The sequence below is a fragment of the Phascolarctos cinereus genome, unplaced genomic scaffold (genome assembly GCF_003287225.1).
Source record: "Phascolarctos cinereus isolate Bilbo 61053 unplaced genomic scaffold, phaCin_HiC Scaffold_726;HRSCAF=1367, whole genome shotgun sequence".
In the NCBI taxonomy this organism is placed as follows: Eukaryota; Metazoa; Chordata; class Mammalia; order Diprotodontia; family Phascolarctidae; genus Phascolarctos; species Phascolarctos cinereus.
Window position 1 is genome coordinate 357,857,831 of NW_027556098.1, and position 17,606 is coordinate 357,875,436.

Sequence of the window (17,606 nt, forward strand, 5' to 3'; positions counted from 1 at the left end):
GTTCAGCATATGTCATCTGTCATTGGACACTCTTGGTTGTGTTCATGGTGGCTTTATGCCCACAGATCAGTTCCTAGCTTACCTCCCCACCCCACCCACAAAAAGGAGAGAGAAGGCTTCCACTCTTTAGCTGTGCCAACAGAAGCCTTTCTCACTAGAATTCTCATCCTGTAGCTGGGATTCTCAAGTCATTCTCCATGCTTAGAGTGGTTTGTAAATGGTGGTGGGAAATTTAGCTAGTTCCCTGTAATGTTTTGTTTTTAACTTGTTCTTGCTAGTAAATAAGTGCCCTAAGCTTCTTGTTAGGAAGGGACATTAAGTCACTTGTGTTGCTGGGATATATTTACTAGCATTTTTGCTATTCCCTCCCCCTCGTTGTACCACTCCGGTGAAAACCATGGTTTTTTAGGGTAGCTAATATGTTGACATATTTATAGTCCAAGAGTCTTAACTCCTACTTCTTTCTTTCTCTGCAGGCTGAGGGAAAATACAAAGATGACCCAGTTGATCTTCGCCTTGATATTGAACGTCGTAAAAAACATAAGGAACGTGATCTTAAACGAGATAAGTCAAGAGAATCTGTGGATTCCCGAGATTCAAGCCACTCAAGGGAGAGATCAGCTGAAAAGACTGAGAAAACTCACAAAGGATCCAAAAAGCAGAAGTATGTAGGCTTTGTGTCTGTCTGGGTGTCCTGTTTGATGCAGGGATGGTGTCAGGTATAGACTCTCCAGGCTATCTAGGAATTGATAAATTTCATTGCTAGTAGTGGCTTAATACAGCTAAGTCTTCCAAAAAGTTGCTGCAACTGCTTTTTCCATATTTTAAAACCCAGCCCCGTGGTAACATTGTTTGGTCAGTCACCCATTTGGAATATTATTCTTATGAAATTAAGCTTCTCAGAGTAGTTTCACCTGATGTCAGGTTTCCTCAGAGGAAACTAATACTGTTGGGTAGGTGTATGCCTATAAATGTTTATTTAGGGATTGCCCCGTTTTTCTCTGCAGCAGAGGGTCAGCCCAGACAGGTTCAGGGACTCGATTTTTCTTCGTTCTAGACAAGTTGTGACTACTAAGTAAATTTCTAAAGAAACAAATCATAACTTATCCAAATCTAAACAAGTGTAGTCCACCCTCAAAGTAGTCACCTTGGGGATATGCTCAGTCTGTCAGTGGTAGCTTATTTCAGCATTTTTCAACATATTCTAGAACGCTTCTTTGAGAATAGCCTGCTTAGCCTGTAACAGTTCATTTCAGTATTCTCAGTGGTGAATCTGAGTCCTTTGAGGGAAAATTTTTTTAGCAGTGAATTCATTTAACAGTTCCCAGTGAATAGTGTGTGTGGGTCATCAAGCTGGCCTTTTTTGGTTTAAAAAAAAAGTAGTGTAAGAATAAAGTCTTGCATAACTAGTTAATTGGATTTAAATTCTAGGACAATTTCTAATATATTTCAAGGACCCTGATTTCTTTGGTGTGGGTTGGTTCTATGTCTACCAGTGCTGTTCACAACCCCTCTGCCCTTTAATGGAAGGCCTTTGTGAGTTTCTATGTTGGGAAAAAAAGGAGGGAGGGAGTCATCAGCTGGCACCTAGTTTTCTGGTGACAAACTTTTCCTTACTTTGTTAGGTGAGTTCACGGATAAGAAGCACTCAGGCCTTGTTTGTGCCTTTGTAGCTTAGCGTGACCTTCTGGCACTTGTGCACAGTCTGAGAAAGCCCAGGGTCACCGCCTTTGTGCCCCAGAGAGGCATCAGAAGAAGACTTTAGTGAAAGAACTTTTTGCCTTAGTTTTGTTTTTGGTTTATTTGTTTTCCCTTTTCTGAAAATACTCTCACCTTGTACTTGGTTCCGTACAGATGCCTATCAGTAGATGTGGGTACTTTTTAGTCATCTTAAGATAATTGCCCACCTTACCTTAGTCTAGGGCTATGTAATGAACTTTCACATGTTAACACGTTTCAAACTGTACTGAGAAAGAAAAGTAGAGCAGATATTTTCTCCAATTGACAGATAAGTAAACGAAGATGTTGAACCATACTGACTGCCCTGTGTTCACACAGCTATTTGGTGACAGCTAGGGCTTGAATTTAGGTCTCCTGCATTCCAGGCCAGTACACTCTGTTTTATGTATTGTCAATTCAGGTCCTTTGTGCTAGGGTAGAATTTTAGATAAGGCAAATCTAGCTTGGACTCCGTCCAGAGAGAGAATTGATCGATCATAGACTGAAAATTGGAAGGCATCTTAGAAGGCGCATAGCCCAGTGCAAACCTGAGCAAGAATCTGCAGCACACGCCTAACAAGTGGTCGTAAAGCTTTGCTTAAAGAACTCCAGTGAGGAAAATCTACTTTCCATCCACCCTTCAAGTGTTCTCTTCTACTGTAGGATAACTCTAATTTTTAGGGAAGGAGTTGTTACTAATTGACTAAAGTAACAAATAGGTGTTATAAAATGATCTCATGTCTAAGGTCATGGACATTCATGACCATATTTTAGGGAAAGGTTCCATTGAATTATTCAATTAAATGCCTAATATTTGCTAGACATTTACATTCTTCTTGGCTTTAGCATTTTAACTAATAACTTGGATGACATAGATGACACTTATCAGATTTGCAGATAAAGTGAAGTTGGATGATAGAGTCAGTTTCCAAAAATATCTCAACCAGTTAGCATGTTGGTATGAATATCTCAGTAGATGTTATGTAATTAGGATAAATACAAAGTCAGTCTTCTACTTATGAAGTTAAATCTTTGAACCTAATTGTAAGTTTGCTAATGAGACAGGGTGAGAAAATCCAGGGAGGTGGGGAGGAAGTATGCATCGAGAGCAGCTTGGCTGGAAAAGATCTGGAGGTTTTAGTGGACTACAAGCTTCAGTATGAGTCAGTGTTATGATATGGCAGCCACCAAAAAAAAAAAAAAGACAGCGTACTCTTAGGCTACATTGAGAGGACAGTGTCCTAAAAGGGTGATGTGATTATATCACTATATTGCACCCTGGTCATAAATAACTGAAGTGGTGCTTTCATTTCTGAACACCATATTTTTTTTTTGTACGGATGAGTTAGAAGGCCACCAGGGTGATGAAGATCATGCCATGGATGGAGTGACTGAAATAATTTGAGTTATTACCTGGTAGAGAGATGATTTAGAGAGCTTAAAATAGTCTTCAAACATTTGAAGGGATGTTACATGGAAGAGAGATTTGTTCTTCTTGAAGGCTCCAAAGGTCAGAACTGAGAACAGTGGATGGGGAAGAATGAGGAATGTGTTATCAGATCTGGGCAGCACGTTGATTTCTTTCGATTAATTGCACTTTGTTAAAATAAATAGAAGTTACTGAGAGACACATTAAAGCTTAATGTAAGGAAAAACTTCCTAGTAATTCCAAAAGTGGAGTGGAATATCTTAAGAGAGAGTAGGTTCTCTCTCACTAGAGGTCTCTAAGCAAAGGCTAGATGACCACTTGTCTGGCATGGGGTAGAGGGAATTCCTACTCAGTTACAATTCAAACTAGATGCCTTCTGAAGTGCTTTCTAACTTTCTTGGTGACTAGAAGAATTTGTTCATCACCAACCATGTAAGTGCTTCTCAGCAGTTCAGAGTGTGTATAGCACACTCCCACAGTATAACTACCTAATTTAGTTTCTCATACCATTTCTTGGGGACAGTCTGACTAACTAGCTCTAACTTTGTACACTCTTCTCCCTTAGAAACTTCAAGTTTAACCCTGGTTTTACCACCAGCTACATTTATGGCCTTGGTCAAGTGACATTAGATCAATGATCTATAAGGACCTTTTTGGCTCTGACAGTCTGTGATTATAATTTGGGATCCATTGAGTGGGGAGAGCAATCTCTAAACATTCATACCAGTCAGAAATACTCGAAGGAAACATTTCTGGGAATGAGAAACACTACCAGCTCCCAGGCTCAGAGTAATGCTTCTGAGGCAGACATTTCCTGAAGGGGAACCACAGTACATGGTAACAGATGAAAGAAACTCCTCTTTTTTAGTGGGAGCTTAAAATTCTCCTGAAAATGAGCCTTGGAACTCTGAGGCTTAATGACTTGGCCCCATCCAGGGCAGTTGGGGGTGAAGAAGTGCTGTGACCCAGTGTTACCTCAAGAGGCTAACCTCTGTACCTCCTGGAGGCCAGCAAGTTACACAGACATATTAGATCATAGAAATGTATTGCTAGTTACCTGTCCCCACCCCCACCCCTCTCAGTCATAGACAATACATCATTTTTAAAGGCAAATTGTTAAGACTCTAGTCTCTGATCTTCCCTGGGTTCCAGAGGAAATGGCCACTTCAGAAGAAGTAACTCATGGAACAGCCTCTCCAGCTCTCAGGGTTCTCATCCCATCCCACTGAATGATACCCCCTGTTACTAGACTTTGTAAGGAAAGTGAATTTTGAAGAACACATCCTAGATGGGTGTGTTTGGGTTTGTCTTTTTTTTCCTAATTTAAACATGTTCAAACCCATTTCAGCAGCCATGTTCCTGAGATATCTCATGCTAGTCCTCATCTATGAAACACATGGTGCTGGTGCTTGGTCAAGCTCATGAACCACACTGGCTTCTCTCTTGGCACAGGAAGCATCGTCGAACACGGGATCGGTCTCGGTCATCATCATCATCCTCCCAGTCGTCACATTCTTACAAAGCAGAGGAGTACACTGAAGAGACAGAGGAGCGAGAAGAGAGCACCACAGGCTTTGACAAATCTCGGCTGGGGACCAAAGATTTTGTGGGTCCAAGTGAGAGAGGAGGCAGAGCTCGAGGGACCTTTGTGAGTCACCCCATATGCTAATCTCTTCCCTCCCTACCATATAACCTGCAGACAGGCTTCCAAGGGTGCTTCTCTCCTTTTTTTAAAAGTCCATCTGTCCCAGGAGAGTCTTTCTAGGAGGTTCAGCATGACCACTCAATATCTGTCTTCATGTGCTTAACTCTTCTGGCCCCATGAGTCAGGCCAGGCTTTCTTTATATCTCTTTCCATTCTTCATCTTGTACTAATAATTCTAGGTTTGCTCTTTTCGTTCTTCGTTGGGATATCGTAGGGGATCGGGAAGGATTCCTACATCAGGTAGAGGTCACAATTCCTTCCAGCTCTAATGTTCTCATCTTACATCAGCTACGTGTATATCTGCGTTCAGGAACCGGCTCTTATGGAGCCTGGAGCAGACTAGACTCCTCCTCATCCTCCGGATGGTTCCTTCTGCCCAATCACTTTTCCCCTCAACTGTCTGTTTTACAGTTGCTTTTTCAAACATGATTACTTACTCAGATTGAAAGATTCTTTTGTAGCTGATGGTTTCTGACCTTCTTGTTCTCTCCCATTGGTCACCCAGCAGAATGCTTTTAGTCACAGTCATACTGCAGCTGAATTAGCTGTCTAAGGTTCCTGGGTATCCAGCCACATGATTGCATGGAAAGCAGTTTATCAGCAGGAGCTCAGGGGACATGTGTCAGTTTTGTTCTTTGTCAGAGCTTGAGGTCTCCTAACAGGGTCTTCAAGAAAGGGCCGTCGTCCACATCCTAATATGACTAACTGCTCTTCCCTGTTTGTTGCTGCAGCAATTTCGAGCTAGAGGAAGAGGCTGGGGCAGAGGCAACTATGCTGGCAATAACAGCAGTGGCAACAATGATTTCCAGAAGAGGACCCGAGAGGAGGAATGGGACCCAGAATATACACCCAAAAGCAAAAAATATTATCTGGTATGTGTCTGGGGGATAGAAGGAATCTGACCTAGACCATGGTCAATACCAGGGGTTTACTGAAGCAATCAGGAATGTTGAGCAGATGGGGTACTGCCAGCTGGGTTCTGTACCAAAAGTGACACACAGATAGCCAATGAGAAGTTCAGCTACCTGGTGATTTACACTCTCCCTCTGCATCTGGGAACCAGGGGTCTCTGACAAAGCATCCTGAAATATTATAAACAAGGTGTCCAACCTGGGCCCCTTCTAGTTTAAAATGTATGACCCTATAATGAATTGGATTAACTTTGAGGGGGTCTGAACTAAGTACACACTTACCTGGTTCCCCTCTAAGCAAACTTGGTTTATAAAACAGATTAAGGAGTGATTCTTGAAAGGAATTACCAAAGGATTAATTTCCCCAAAATTGAGATGTAGAGGAAAATAATATTTTTTCCTTCAAAGCAAGATTAAATAAACTAAGGTAAACTAGTTTAAAAAACAGAAGAGGGAATGACAGCTTAGCATTCTGTCCCAGTTGAGGGTGAAGTGCATATTTAGTAGGAGGAAGTCCTGGGAGCTTCAGATCTAGTCAGTGAGGGCCCCAGAGCAGATCCCTAATAGCTCCTTATAAGGGGACAGGACCGCTCTTCACATATTAGGGAACCCCATCTGATGGATCTGCCTAGCTGACCTCAGGCCATTCCTGCCTTTAAGGTGAAAGCTGTTCTGCCTGCCTTGTCAGGAGCAGGTGGCCAGTGAGAGAGCTTCTTGCAGCTCCTCCCTCTTGAGCATTAACTCTCAGCAAGGCAGAGTTCTGTTGTTATTTTTAAGATGGGTGCTGACAACCATGTCATAAAGGCCAAACAACTGTCAACAAAGTTAATTTAGCTTGTATTTAACAACTTACACATAATTGTTTTTGTGCCATGTAATGATAATAGCTAACATTTATATAGTGCTTCCTATGTGCCAGGCACTGTGCTAAGTGTTCTGCAGTCATTATCTCATTTGATTCTTAGACATCAGTGGCAATCAGTACATGTAAATCGCATACTCTTAAAGCCAGACATATCTTAGAGCCAGCTATGGGGATAGGGAAGAGGGCGAAATATAGGCCTAGGAGGGTGTTCTTCAGCCTGTTCAGCACTTCTGAAGATGTTAGATTGAGGGAAGCCTGGACAAGTCCCAGAAGACTTGGCTTGTTGTGGCTCTCGAAGTACCAGTGAGAAGAAGGTGACTACAAGTGCTCCATTCCCTCTCCTCTCCTGTCAAGACAGTCCAAGTAGAGTAAGCTAGAGTAGATCTTACATTTGTGGAGTCCAGATTGCCCTACATGGTCTACAGTCCCACCCTTAGAGAGCATTCTGTGTTGGCAAATGAACATAGTTTGGTTTGGGGTTGCGGTGCTGGCAACCATTCACTTCTCTTAAAAGTGCCATCTTTGGGAAGTGTAACAAGCTTGTTTTCATTCCTTCTTCTTCCCAAAGTTGCACACAAGGACCCCAAGTTACAGTGAACATATCTAGGCTTTAATGGAGGAAGCATGGAAGGGCTACTCTGGCTACAGTTGTGTAGGAGTCAGGAGACAACGCACTGGAATCTTAACTCCAGCATTTGTGGGGTGTGACCTGGGGCAGCCTAAGTTTTTTGTTTTATAAAATAACGAGTGCTAATCTAGTACTCCCTACCTCCTAGGTCTGTCATGAAGACATTGATTTTCTTATGCTTTGGTAGCTATAGGCTAGTTGTGCATAGATGAGCCTTTGGTCCTGTTTAGCACCAATATTGATAGAGCTTCCTTCTGTCCCCCAAAGACTATCTGCCTCCCTCTCCAAGTCTCAACTTAGCTGCTAACCCCAGGGCCTTTGCTTTGGTTTAGTCGAGCCAGTCGCTTTCTCCCTAATATTTCACTATAATCCTAGAAGTTTGGGGTTGAGAGAGGTTGGGAAAGAAGAGGCAATTTTTAAAACTTGGGCCTCTTAAGAGTAGAAATACTCAGTCCCTGAGTTAGGGAAGGGGCCTAAGAAGGGCTCTGGGCAGCATGACTGTTGAGATGGGAGAGTAGAAAGGAGAGTAGAAATAGTTTCCTTCTGTTCACCTGTCATCTCACTTAGTGAAATGTGTCACACTCTTCCCTGGTAGCCTTGGTGCACAGGGGGCAGGGAGCAGGGGGCAGTGTTGCATGGAGATGGAACATTTGTTTTTAAGCTGGGCTTAAAGCCATTGGTGGGTAGATAAGCAGCAACTTGGGTCCTGGCACTTTCTTAACTAACTGAACTGTGCTGTCTCCTCAGCATGATGATCGAGAGGGTGAAGGCAGTGAGAAGTGGGTGAGCCGAGGCCGGGGCCGGGGCACCTTTCCTCGGGGTAGGGGCAGGTTCATGTTCCGGAAATCCAGCACCAGCCCCAAGTGGGCCCATGACAAGTTCAGCGGAGAAGAAGGCGAGATTGAAGATGATGAGAGCGGGGCGGAAAACCGAGAGGAGAAGGACAATTTACAGGCAGCCGCTGAGTAGAGAGCCCCTGGAGGGCAACCACCCCCAAGGGAGAGAGGCATCTAGCACTGGCTGGGGAGATGTCCCAGAAAGACTGAAGAGCTGAAGAGAGGATCCTCTGCAGGGCCCCCCCCCCCCCCATCGCATCTCCTTCCCCCCCCCCCCCCCCCCCGGCTGTCCACTCAGAGCTGTCTGTGCAGGCTGGCTGAGGGAGGGCCCAGCTCTCCATCCTTAACCAGAAGTAGGGCTTTTGGTTGTTCCTTGCTTGTTTGTATGGGAGTGGGGTGGAACATAGGTTATGAGAACTTGTTTGAATTTCATTCTGTGTCCCATTTTGAACCAAGTCTTATTTTTTATTTTTTTATTTAATTTTATTTTTCTCTTTTCCATATAAGCTGAGAGATGAGGACTAATTTGCTTAATTTTGGTCTCCTCTTCCTCCACCCCCCCAGTTGTTTAGATCTCTACTTTATGCATATTTAGTAACACTAGCTCTCCAGGTTTAATTTAGGAAAATGATTCTCAAGAACAAAACATTGGTATGTCAACTTCGATTTGGGACCAAGCAGCATTGAAAAATCTAATTTTTAGAGCAGCTTTTGTATGTAGTAAGTTTAGGTCCTTTCAAAATATCTTGTTTGCATAAGCCTTCCCTGCTGAGCTCTCTGTGACAGGATGTTGGCCCCACATACATTCACACCCTCTAACCTTTCTCATTTCCAGGGGGCTTCCATCCCTTGTGGGACTAGACCCCAAGATGTTTCCGAGTTGTGCTTATCCTCTCAGCAACTGGGATGTTAACTGGAGGGCAGTTTTTGGTGTGTTTTCTAAGAAACTTCTGAATTCTAGCTTAAAAAATTATAAAATGAGAATAATTTTTTCAATATTTTTTATTAATCTTTTTATAAAATGAAAACTCCTGTGATTAATGAAGGAAGGCAGTTGTGGTATGGTTGTGGGGGTTTTTTGTGGTTAATTTTTTTTTATTACACGTTATGTTTTAAATTTAAATTTTCTCAAAAGATGTTTGGAGAAAACAATTATCTGGAATGAGTCCCTATGCTTGCTACAAGCAGGTGAATCATAAGGAGTTCATATATATGTTGTAAAAAAAAAAAAAAGGAAAGAGAAGACTGCTCCCCTCCCCTTCTGTACCTTTGCCCTCTCCGCCTTCAGATGGTTGTGCTACTTTTGTTCCCTCACTTTGCTAAATTTCTATAGTTCAGTTGGTTTTACTTGAATGATTCATGTTTAGGAAAAAAAAATTTAAGTTTGTTTCAACTCCTCCAGCAAATAAAGAAAATAAGCACTAGATCTAAGTGAGCCTTGGTTCTTCTTGGAGGGAGGGAGGGGGGTTGGAGGGGTGGGGTGGCCTCTCCACGAAGATTCCAGGTGTGCTTGTCCTCTGCCATCTTGGGAATCTGCCTGGAAAGGAGCAGGCCTGGTGGTAGCTCTGGAGGGAAGCTCTTGATCTCAAGGTGACTCACCCTCCCCCAGGCTCTGAGCTCTATCTCACCAGGTGGGGGACTGGAAGATGAACGGGAAGTCAGTGCCAAGAAACCTGGGCCATGAATGCCCAAGAGCTTGATGGACTGATTAGGGTTGGGGGGGATGCTAAGCCTTTAAAAACATGAACTAGCATCTAGCCCAAGAAATGGGGACTTGGTGGGAGCACCGTGTAAAGACTACTGTGCCCCCTTCAGCCTCTCCAGGGGCCTGTTTTCTCTTTCCTTCCTTGGGGGGCACCAGAGTTAGCATGCAGCAGTTTCTTAATCAGCAGTCCCCTTCCCTTACTCTGCTCTTGGCTCTCCTGCCTAGAGGACTCTCCACTACCACCGTCAACACATTAGCAAGTTCTTAGCTGGAATGACTTCACTTCAAAGAGAGACACCCTTTCTCCACTCCCCCAACTGCACAACTGATGGAAACCAATACCACACACCTTTGGACTCATTCCGTGATGGGAGTGGATGTGGTAGGTGCGGTGGTTAAGTCAAAGGCTAAGGCCAAAGGTGAACCGGCAGTTGGAGCAAATCCTTGGAGGCCCCACTCTCAAGGAATTTTTTTTTTTGGGGGGTGAGGCAGTTGGGGTTAAGTGACTTGCCCAGGATCACACAGCTAGTGAGTGTTATGTGTCTGAGGCTGCATTTGAACTTAGGTCTTCCTGACTCCAAGGCCAGAGCTCTATCCAGTACGCCACCTAGCTGCCCCTCAAGGAATTCTTTAAAACAAACCTGAACACTAAGACCGACTGTACTCTGCAGGTCCTCAAATACCGTCCGGTCCACAATTAAAGTCAGTTTCTGCCTGCAAATCCTTCACCTTGTTTGGTAGGCTTTCTTCCGGTCACCTGTTTGGTTAGCTGGTAAAGACAGACCAGAAAACCCCGACCCAGGTCTGTCGAGTTGTGCTAAGGACCGAAGCTGGGGAGACACAACTGACCTAGCAGTCTGGGAAGAAAAAAGGTGTCAGCCTCTGTCTCCGCCCACTATATTCCCACGCCTTTAGGCTGCGCCGGCCGGCGTAGGTGGGGGAACCGCCGCACCCCACAAATCGGCTGGAGGGGAGGGGCTTTCGCTTTCCCCTGGAGGTGGGAGTTGGGGGGGCAGAAGTTGCTGAGCAGGGTCCTCCCCCTTTCCTCCCCAAGCTGCGAGCCCCAGAGACACCGAGTCCGGCCTTTCTAGTCTCCGCGGCCCGTTCCCACCCCCGACCCCCCCCCTCCCCGGTCACCTGCGGGCGGCCCGCCCTACTCCGCCCAACTCTTTAACCCAGGAGTGACTTCCCCTTTCCCCTGACCCGCGGAGTCGAGCCAGCCCAGCCCCTGGAACCCCCGGACGCCATGGGTACGTGCGGGAGGGACAAGGTTCAGTTGGGGGTGCACTTTGGGAATCCCGACTCCCCGAAACGGGCGGGAGGGGCCTGGAGGAAGGCATGAAACTCGTCTCGCTGAGGACTAACTTTCTCTCAGACCTCAGCTTTCCCATCTGTGAAAGGGACTCTCTCCAACTGTAGATGTGCGGCTTAAGTCCCCTCGGGGTCACGTTCTTTCGGACTCCTCGTTCCCCGGGGGGAGGTCTCGGTCGGAGGGCTTTGGTCCCCTCATCCTTTCCTTCCTCGCACGCAGAGGTGCTGGTGCTGGAGGACTACCAGGCTCAGACGGAGGACGAGCTCACCCTAGCCGCCGGAGACCTGCTTCGGGAAGTGAGCCAGGGGTCCGAGGACGGCTGGTTCCTGGGGGAGCTGGCTGGGCGCCGTGGTCTCTTTCCCAAGCTCATCGTCCAGGTGAGATTGAGGCCGGGCGGGGCCAGGGGGCAGCCCGGGTGACGTCCAGTCGCCTCCACTGACCCTTGGCCGTTGCCTTCACGCCAGGAGATCCCGGAGAGTCTACGGGACGACGGAGGCCCCCGGAGGCCCCGCTCTGCGCGCCGAGGTGGGATTCAGGTGGGGCTGGTCTGGACTTGGACAGGCGGAGACAGAGTTCCTGTCCATAGCCTATCCTAGTACCACGGAGGTGGGGGGCGGGGCAGGGTCACCGTGGGCCCCACCCCACCCCGCCCCATTGGCCCCCCCGCACACAATGGGGGTCTTGCCTTCCCAACCAATGGGGACTCGCTTGGGGCTCGGGATGGGAGGGGCCAAGCGCTCCCTCGGAGCCTGGGGGAGGGACAGAGAGAGGGGGGCGGGGGTGTCTCCGGCCCCTGAGCCCTCCCCCTGGCCATGGATCCCCCCTACTATTGTAAGGGCCCCAGGGGCCAGGGCAGGGGATAGGAGAGGGCCTCCAGTATAGGTCCCATACCCCTGACCCAAAGCTCTGCTACCCACCTCCCAGGTCAGCCCGGGGGACCTCCAACTGCCCAGCGATGGTGTAAAGTGAACTTTAGTTACAGCCCAGAACAGCCCGACGAGCTAAAGCTCCAGGCTGGGGAGATGGTCCAGGTGCTTCGAGAGGTGAGGAGAGAACCACTGACATTGCTTCCGGACATAGGTTTCAGACTAGTGTGCATGACGGAATGCTGATACCCTTGGGTCTGTCTACTTGGGCCATTTCTCCAGATTGAAGATGGTTGGTGGCTGGGGAAAAAGAATGGGCAACTGGGGGCCTTTCCCTCTAACTTTGTGCAAGAACTGGACTATAAGCCCTCTGGTGAGAGTCCCTGACCCCTATGTGAGATGCTCAACTCCTTCCCTGGTGAACCCCCTATTCATGAATCCTTAACTTCAATTTACTGACCTCCCTGCTCCTTAGCCCCTGAATCATAATTCTAGACCCCTGACCTACCTGAATCCTTCACCTCCTGCCCACCCGCAATTCCAGAAACTCTCTTTCTGTTGTGGCCACCAATGTCCCACACCCCTGTAGTTCCCCGTGATCTTTCCCAGGTGCCGTGATCCCTGATGTCGTCCCCAAGGCCACTGGAGTGGCCCATTCTTCCCCGAAGGTAATGGGGGAATGGGAATATTTGGGGGGAGAAGGGGTTGAGCTTCCGGCTCTTTGGAGGAGCTGGGGAAGAGGAGACTCCATCCCTCCATACCTGCCCCTACCTCCCAGCCGACCTGGACCCAAGAAGAAACTCCTGTACACCCCAAAACAGGTGAGTAATCCTTATGGGATACCCCCCATACACCCAAATTCCTTGCCCATAGTCTCGACCATAGGTGGCCATAGGTGGGAGGGAGGGGCCCAAGAGAAGGGAGCTCCCAGGCCCGTGATTGACACCCTCACCCACCGCTGACCCAGCAACTGAGAGCTGTCGAGTTCTGTTTGACTATGAGCCTGAGGCACCCGATGAGCTGGCCCTGCAGAGGGGTACTGTGGTGAAGGTATTAAGAAAGGTGAGAAAAATTAATTAATTAACTAATTAATTAATTAAATTTTTTGAAAAAGAAAGAAAGGTGAGGAGGGAGTTGGGAGCGAGTGGACTGCTGAAGCAGATTGAGCCTACGGTCGGGGAACCTGGGTATGGAAGACCACAGCACCTCCACTATCTACCCAATCTTCTCCTAGACCACAGAGGACCCTGGCTGGTGGGAGGGGGAATTTGAAGGCAAAAGAGGAGTTTTTCCAGACAATTTTGTTCTCTTGCTGCCCCCGGTAAGTGTGAAGTCCTTTCCTAATCGTACATACTCTTCCTCACTCCACCTCTGTGGGAAGATATAACTGGGCCTCTAATTCGACCCCACCCCCAACACTTTTTTTCTTAGATTAAGAAGCTCCCAGCCCGGCGGCCGAGTCCCCAGGAATCAGGTAGTGACCTCTGTGAAGGGGAGAAGTGCCTACCCACCCAGTCCCGTTGTTGTTCCTCTAGGCTCTGAAACAGAGTAGGCGGGAAGCTCCAGAAAGCCCCTTGATCACCCATGAATATGACTTGTCCCTCCCCAAGACACGAACACACACACACCCACACACACACCTCCCCAACAAGAGAAGGGTCCCATTTTTTCCTATTTCCCTGTGCAGGCCTGGCTGTAGGGGTGGGAGGGAGCAGGGGCTCTGGGTTCTCAGTGTGATTCCCACCTGTATTCGCATCAGTGTTTGGTCGAGAAAACCATGTCTCCAGTGGGAGGAGGCAGACATCCAAGGAAACAAGAGGTAAAAGGGAAATGGGGTGGGGGGGAATTTGGAGTGGGGAGCAAGGGACAATGACAGATCATGGGAGATGTAGAGATGGGGGAGAGAGGGATAGATGAACTAGTGGCTGTCCTCTCCCTACTTCTTTTCTCCCAGCTGCTAAGGAGTCTAAGAAGATGGAATCTAAAATCACTCTGCCCCCCATCAAAAAGCTGTCTTCAGCCTCTAATAGGCCCTCCAAGCCTCGGCCCCTCACCCCCAGGTATCTGTCCCAAGGGGCTGAGAGAAGAGCCTACAGTAAGAGCTGGCCCTGCCCACCCCAACCCCAAGAAACAAGGGCACTGGGTCTGGGCTTGAGAGATGGCAAGGTGAGAAGTCTTAGGGATCTGAGTATATTTTAGGCCCCTGGCAGCAGGATCAACTGGGGACAAACTGAAGAGCACTCGAGAGCGAGGAGGAGGAGGAGGAGGAGGAGGAGGAGGAGGAGGGAGGAGGAGAGGTGGTGGTGGTGGCCGAGGAGGATGGGATGGAAGTGGAGGAGGAGGACCAGGAGGAGGTGAGCCCAAGCAGGTCCTACGTTCTTGGGAGTGACTTTAGTTTGACACTGAGTCCTCAGACAGGAAGCCTAAGGACTAAAGAAAAGAAACAAATGCAAAGGGTTGGGTGATGGGAAGAATGAGGGACATAGGTGGGATGCCATGGAGAAACGGAAGGAGGAGTATGGAGGAGACAGTTTGCTGCAGTGGGATATGGAATTACAGAGACTCAAATACCTCGTCCTACCTTTGTGACCTTGGCAAGCTTCTCATGAGTCTCTGGACTTGTAAAATGGAGGGGGGTGGTATTGGACTACATGGTCCTCTGAGGGTCCCTCTCAAGCTCCCTGATCCCATCAATCCTGCCCTTGCCTCTCTCCCTTGTGACCACAAACTAGTCAGTTAACTCTTCTCTCTCCCTGTCTATAAGGATGAGAGAAAAAACTTGTAGGACCACCCTACCTCCCAAATTAGATAATGCAAGGAAAATCTGAGGGTTTGCTCTCTAAATGGAAGCTATTGTTCGGGTTTAGACACTATATTAGAGAGGACTAAACTTCTCTAGATACCAATGAATCTCCCTGTCTGTCTCCTTGCACAGTGACCATCTCTCTGACTTTGCCAGTGCCGGGCAAAAGCAATGACAGAAGAAACAATATCATAAATGACTCCAAGAAGGCTCATTCCAGCCATATTCGGTGGAAGCCTCAGGGTCCATATCCCCCCAGCTTCAACCAGACCCCCACTCCTGTGAGGATCCCCAGGCCCCTATATTGCCCCAACTACCACCACCACCACCACCACCTTTTTTTTTTAGGGTAGTTGGGGTTAAGTGACTTGCCCAGGGTCACACAGCTAGTAAATCTCAAGTGTTTGGTCTGAGGTCAAATTTGAACTCAGGTCCTCCTGACTTCAGAGCTGGTGCTCTATCCACTGTGCCACCTAGCTGCCCCTACTACCACCTTGAAGAGAGGACAGGGCTGGGCTGGAGACTGCCTGGAGGTCCATAAGGGGGTATGGCTGGTGGACATCTGGCCCACCAGGGGGGTGGCAGGTGGCAGGTGGCAGGAGAAGGTTCTAGGGAGACCAGGATTTAGCAACTTCGAATCTTTCCCAGGATGGAGTCCCCCCGCCCCCATCAAGCCCCTGACTGGCACTTACTATTCTGGGACGAGGGCTTTCCGTTTTCTTCCCTTCTAACCTCCCTTCTCCCAGGGACAAGAGGAAGAAAAGCCCAGTTTGACAAAGAGCCAGCCCCTCAGGACCAAAGAGCAGGCCTCAGATAAAGCTGCTTCTCGGGATAAATCATCCCACAATAAGGCACCTTCCCGGGAGAAGAAACACAATGAAAAGACTGCCAGTTGGGACCAAACCCCCTGCACGGAGAAGCTCCTCCCCCCTGACAAGAGCACCGGCAAGACCCTGTCCACGGACAAAAAAAAGAGGACAAGACCTCCAGTCAGACCTCCACAGACAAGGACAAGACCTCAGTCAACCCCCTCTCTGTGGACAAGCCACCTTCTTCAGGCCAACTCTCTTCAGAAAAAGCATCCCCAGACAAGACACCCTTCCCAGAGCAGCCCCTGTCCGACTCTCAGGTAGCCACAGGAGCAGCTGACTTTGAGCAGTCAGTGGAGATAGAGATGTCAGAGACCACCCTGAGTGGCTTGACAGACCGCATGGATCAGGTGGAGGCTGAAGTTGCTTCTCTGAGGGAGATGTTGGCGCTTCTGATGTCACAGCAGGAGTGAGTATCTGAGAGAGACGGGGTGGGAAGGAGGGGAAGAGGAGAGAGGGAAGAGAGGAATGACCGAAGAGGGGAGGCAGAAGTGCGAGTGAGAATGAGATGGGGCAGGGAGAGACTGTTTAGTGAAGAGGGAAACCTTCCTCCCCACCCTTATTTGGCGTCAATGGACCTGGGTTTGAATCTCGGCTCTGCCATATTTCCTTGATTAAGTCATTATCTCTGGGCCTCAGTTTCCACACCTATAAATAAGGGGGATGAGATGGCACCTTCCTGGTCTGGATCCAGAGAGTTGTGGGACGGGTTAGTGAAGGCTGAGGCTGAGCTTGGCTGTTGTCGGCAGAAAGGACATGTCAGAAATCCAGGAGGAACTGAGAACTGAACGGGAGCAGAGACTGGAACTGCAGGTGAGGGGGACGAAGGGGATCCCGGAATGGGGAGAAGTCCTATAAAGGGGGCACCGGAAACCCGAGGCAGGCATTACTTATTCCAATCCGGTCTCGATTCCTGAGCATAGAGGAGGAAGAAAGAGACCTGTTGGGCAGTGGTGCAGGCGAGATCTTTCGGGGGTCGGGTATGTTGGGGAGGGGAGGGGAGGTCTGTTGGGGGCGCGGCCTTCCTCTCTTTTTCTTTTCCCTACCCGAGGTTGAGTTCGAGATGCTGAAATCAAAGACCAACCTGGTGTAGGGCCCAGGCCGGAGGGGGCTTGTCCTTACCCACGGACACAGGCTTCGCCTCCTCCCCATTCCTGAGGGGCCGCCCCACCCCTTCCCCATGGGGGGAACCTCAAGCAACACCTCCCCCCGCGCTCTCCCCTTCGGGGCTTTGCGGGTGAGAGTATGGGGATTGTGGCTGGGGCCCCCCAAACTCTCTGCATGAGACTGGCCGGGGCTCTTTGCGCCCCGCCCCGAGGACTCCTCTTAACCCCTCCTCAAAAAACCCATACCGGACGCCGCCCCGCCCCCGCCCCCCGTATCAGAAACAGAGTGTAATAAAATTGTATTTGTAATAGTGCCTCTGAGGGGCGGGGTTAGTTGGGGAGGGTGCGAGGCTTTCTTTGCTGGCTCCGGCCTCCCGGTGGGCGTGTCTTTCTGTCCCCCTCTTCTCAGCCTACTGGCACATCTGGCGAACATGTGGCTCCTATTAGCGCCAGGGACGCGCGGCTATTTTTATCCGCCCGGACGTGGCTGGGCTGGAGAGGGACTGGCCGGGTCTGGCACGTGGGAAGCGGCTCCACCTCCTCCAGGGGGCCGAAGGGGGTTCGTGGGGCCTAGGCCTGCCTCGGCCCTCCCCCAAACCCGGTCTCTAAAGCCCAGCCCGGAACACATCTGGGGAGGCCCAGGAGAGACAGCTATACATATTCCTCACCCTGAACGCGACAGGCCCCCACCTCAACACAGAATTGCAGAAACTCAGCCGCAACACCCCCCCAAAACACCACAATCCTCACTGCGAACTTGATCCACGCAGTTCACTCTCCCCGCCCCCAACATAACCCCATCACCCCAGACATCCCATGCCTCTTTAGAAGCGAGGACAACCACAATCACTG

General features: G+C 48.9%; 2 protein-coding genes and 1 long non-coding RNA gene across 8 annotated transcripts in view; 2 read left to right on the forward strand and 1 right to left on the reverse strand.

Annotated features, from left to right (window-relative positions):
* Positions 1 to 8,369, forward strand: part of THRAP3 (thyroid hormone receptor associated protein 3) — an 88,033-nt gene extending 79,664 nt beyond the window's left edge. For all 5 annotated transcript variants that reach the window (XM_020983658.2, XM_020983656.2, XM_020983659.2 and 2 more), the window contains 4 exons: positions 477 to 664; positions 4,601 to 4,796; positions 5,585 to 5,725; positions 8,005 to 8,369. In XM_020983658.2, the coding sequence (XP_020839317.1) occupies positions 477 to 664; positions 4,601 to 4,796; positions 5,585 to 5,725; positions 8,005 to 8,226 (747 nt within the window). In that variant the 3' untranslated portion in view covers positions 8,227 to 8,369. The remainder of the gene's footprint in view (positions 1 to 476; positions 665 to 4,600; positions 4,797 to 5,584; positions 5,726 to 8,004) is intronic.
* Positions 8,370 to 9,311: 942 nt separating this feature from the next.
* On the reverse strand, positions 9,312 to 11,353 carry LOC144454178 (uncharacterized). 2 transcript variants are annotated; one of them, XR_013482476.1, is made up of 3 exons: positions 11,176 to 11,353; positions 10,440 to 10,655; positions 9,312 to 9,630 (listed from the first exon to the last, which is right to left on the reverse strand). It is a non-coding gene; the product is annotated as an uncharacterized LOC144454178 (long non-coding RNA). The 2 variants fall into 2 exon arrangements; XR_013482475.1 differs by having other exon boundaries at positions 11,164 to 11,353.
* On the forward strand, positions 10,649 to 17,063 carry LOC110206357 (uncharacterized). The gene is given in 18 exon segments (XM_078145455.1): positions 10,649 to 11,048; positions 11,330 to 11,487; positions 11,575 to 11,635; positions 12,035 to 12,153; positions 12,259 to 12,349; positions 12,586 to 12,644; positions 12,755 to 12,797; positions 12,944 to 13,038; positions 13,211 to 13,297; positions 13,408 to 13,450; positions 13,736 to 13,795; positions 13,931 to 14,036; positions 14,176 to 14,330; positions 14,912 to 15,060; positions 15,526 to 15,753; positions 15,756 to 16,057; positions 16,398 to 16,461; positions 16,700 to 17,063. Coding segments are annotated over 18 exon segments (1,866 nt in total). The 5' UTR covers positions 10,649 to 11,044; the 3' UTR covers positions 16,742 to 17,063.
* The last annotated feature ends 543 nt before the right edge of the window (positions 17,064 to 17,606 follow it).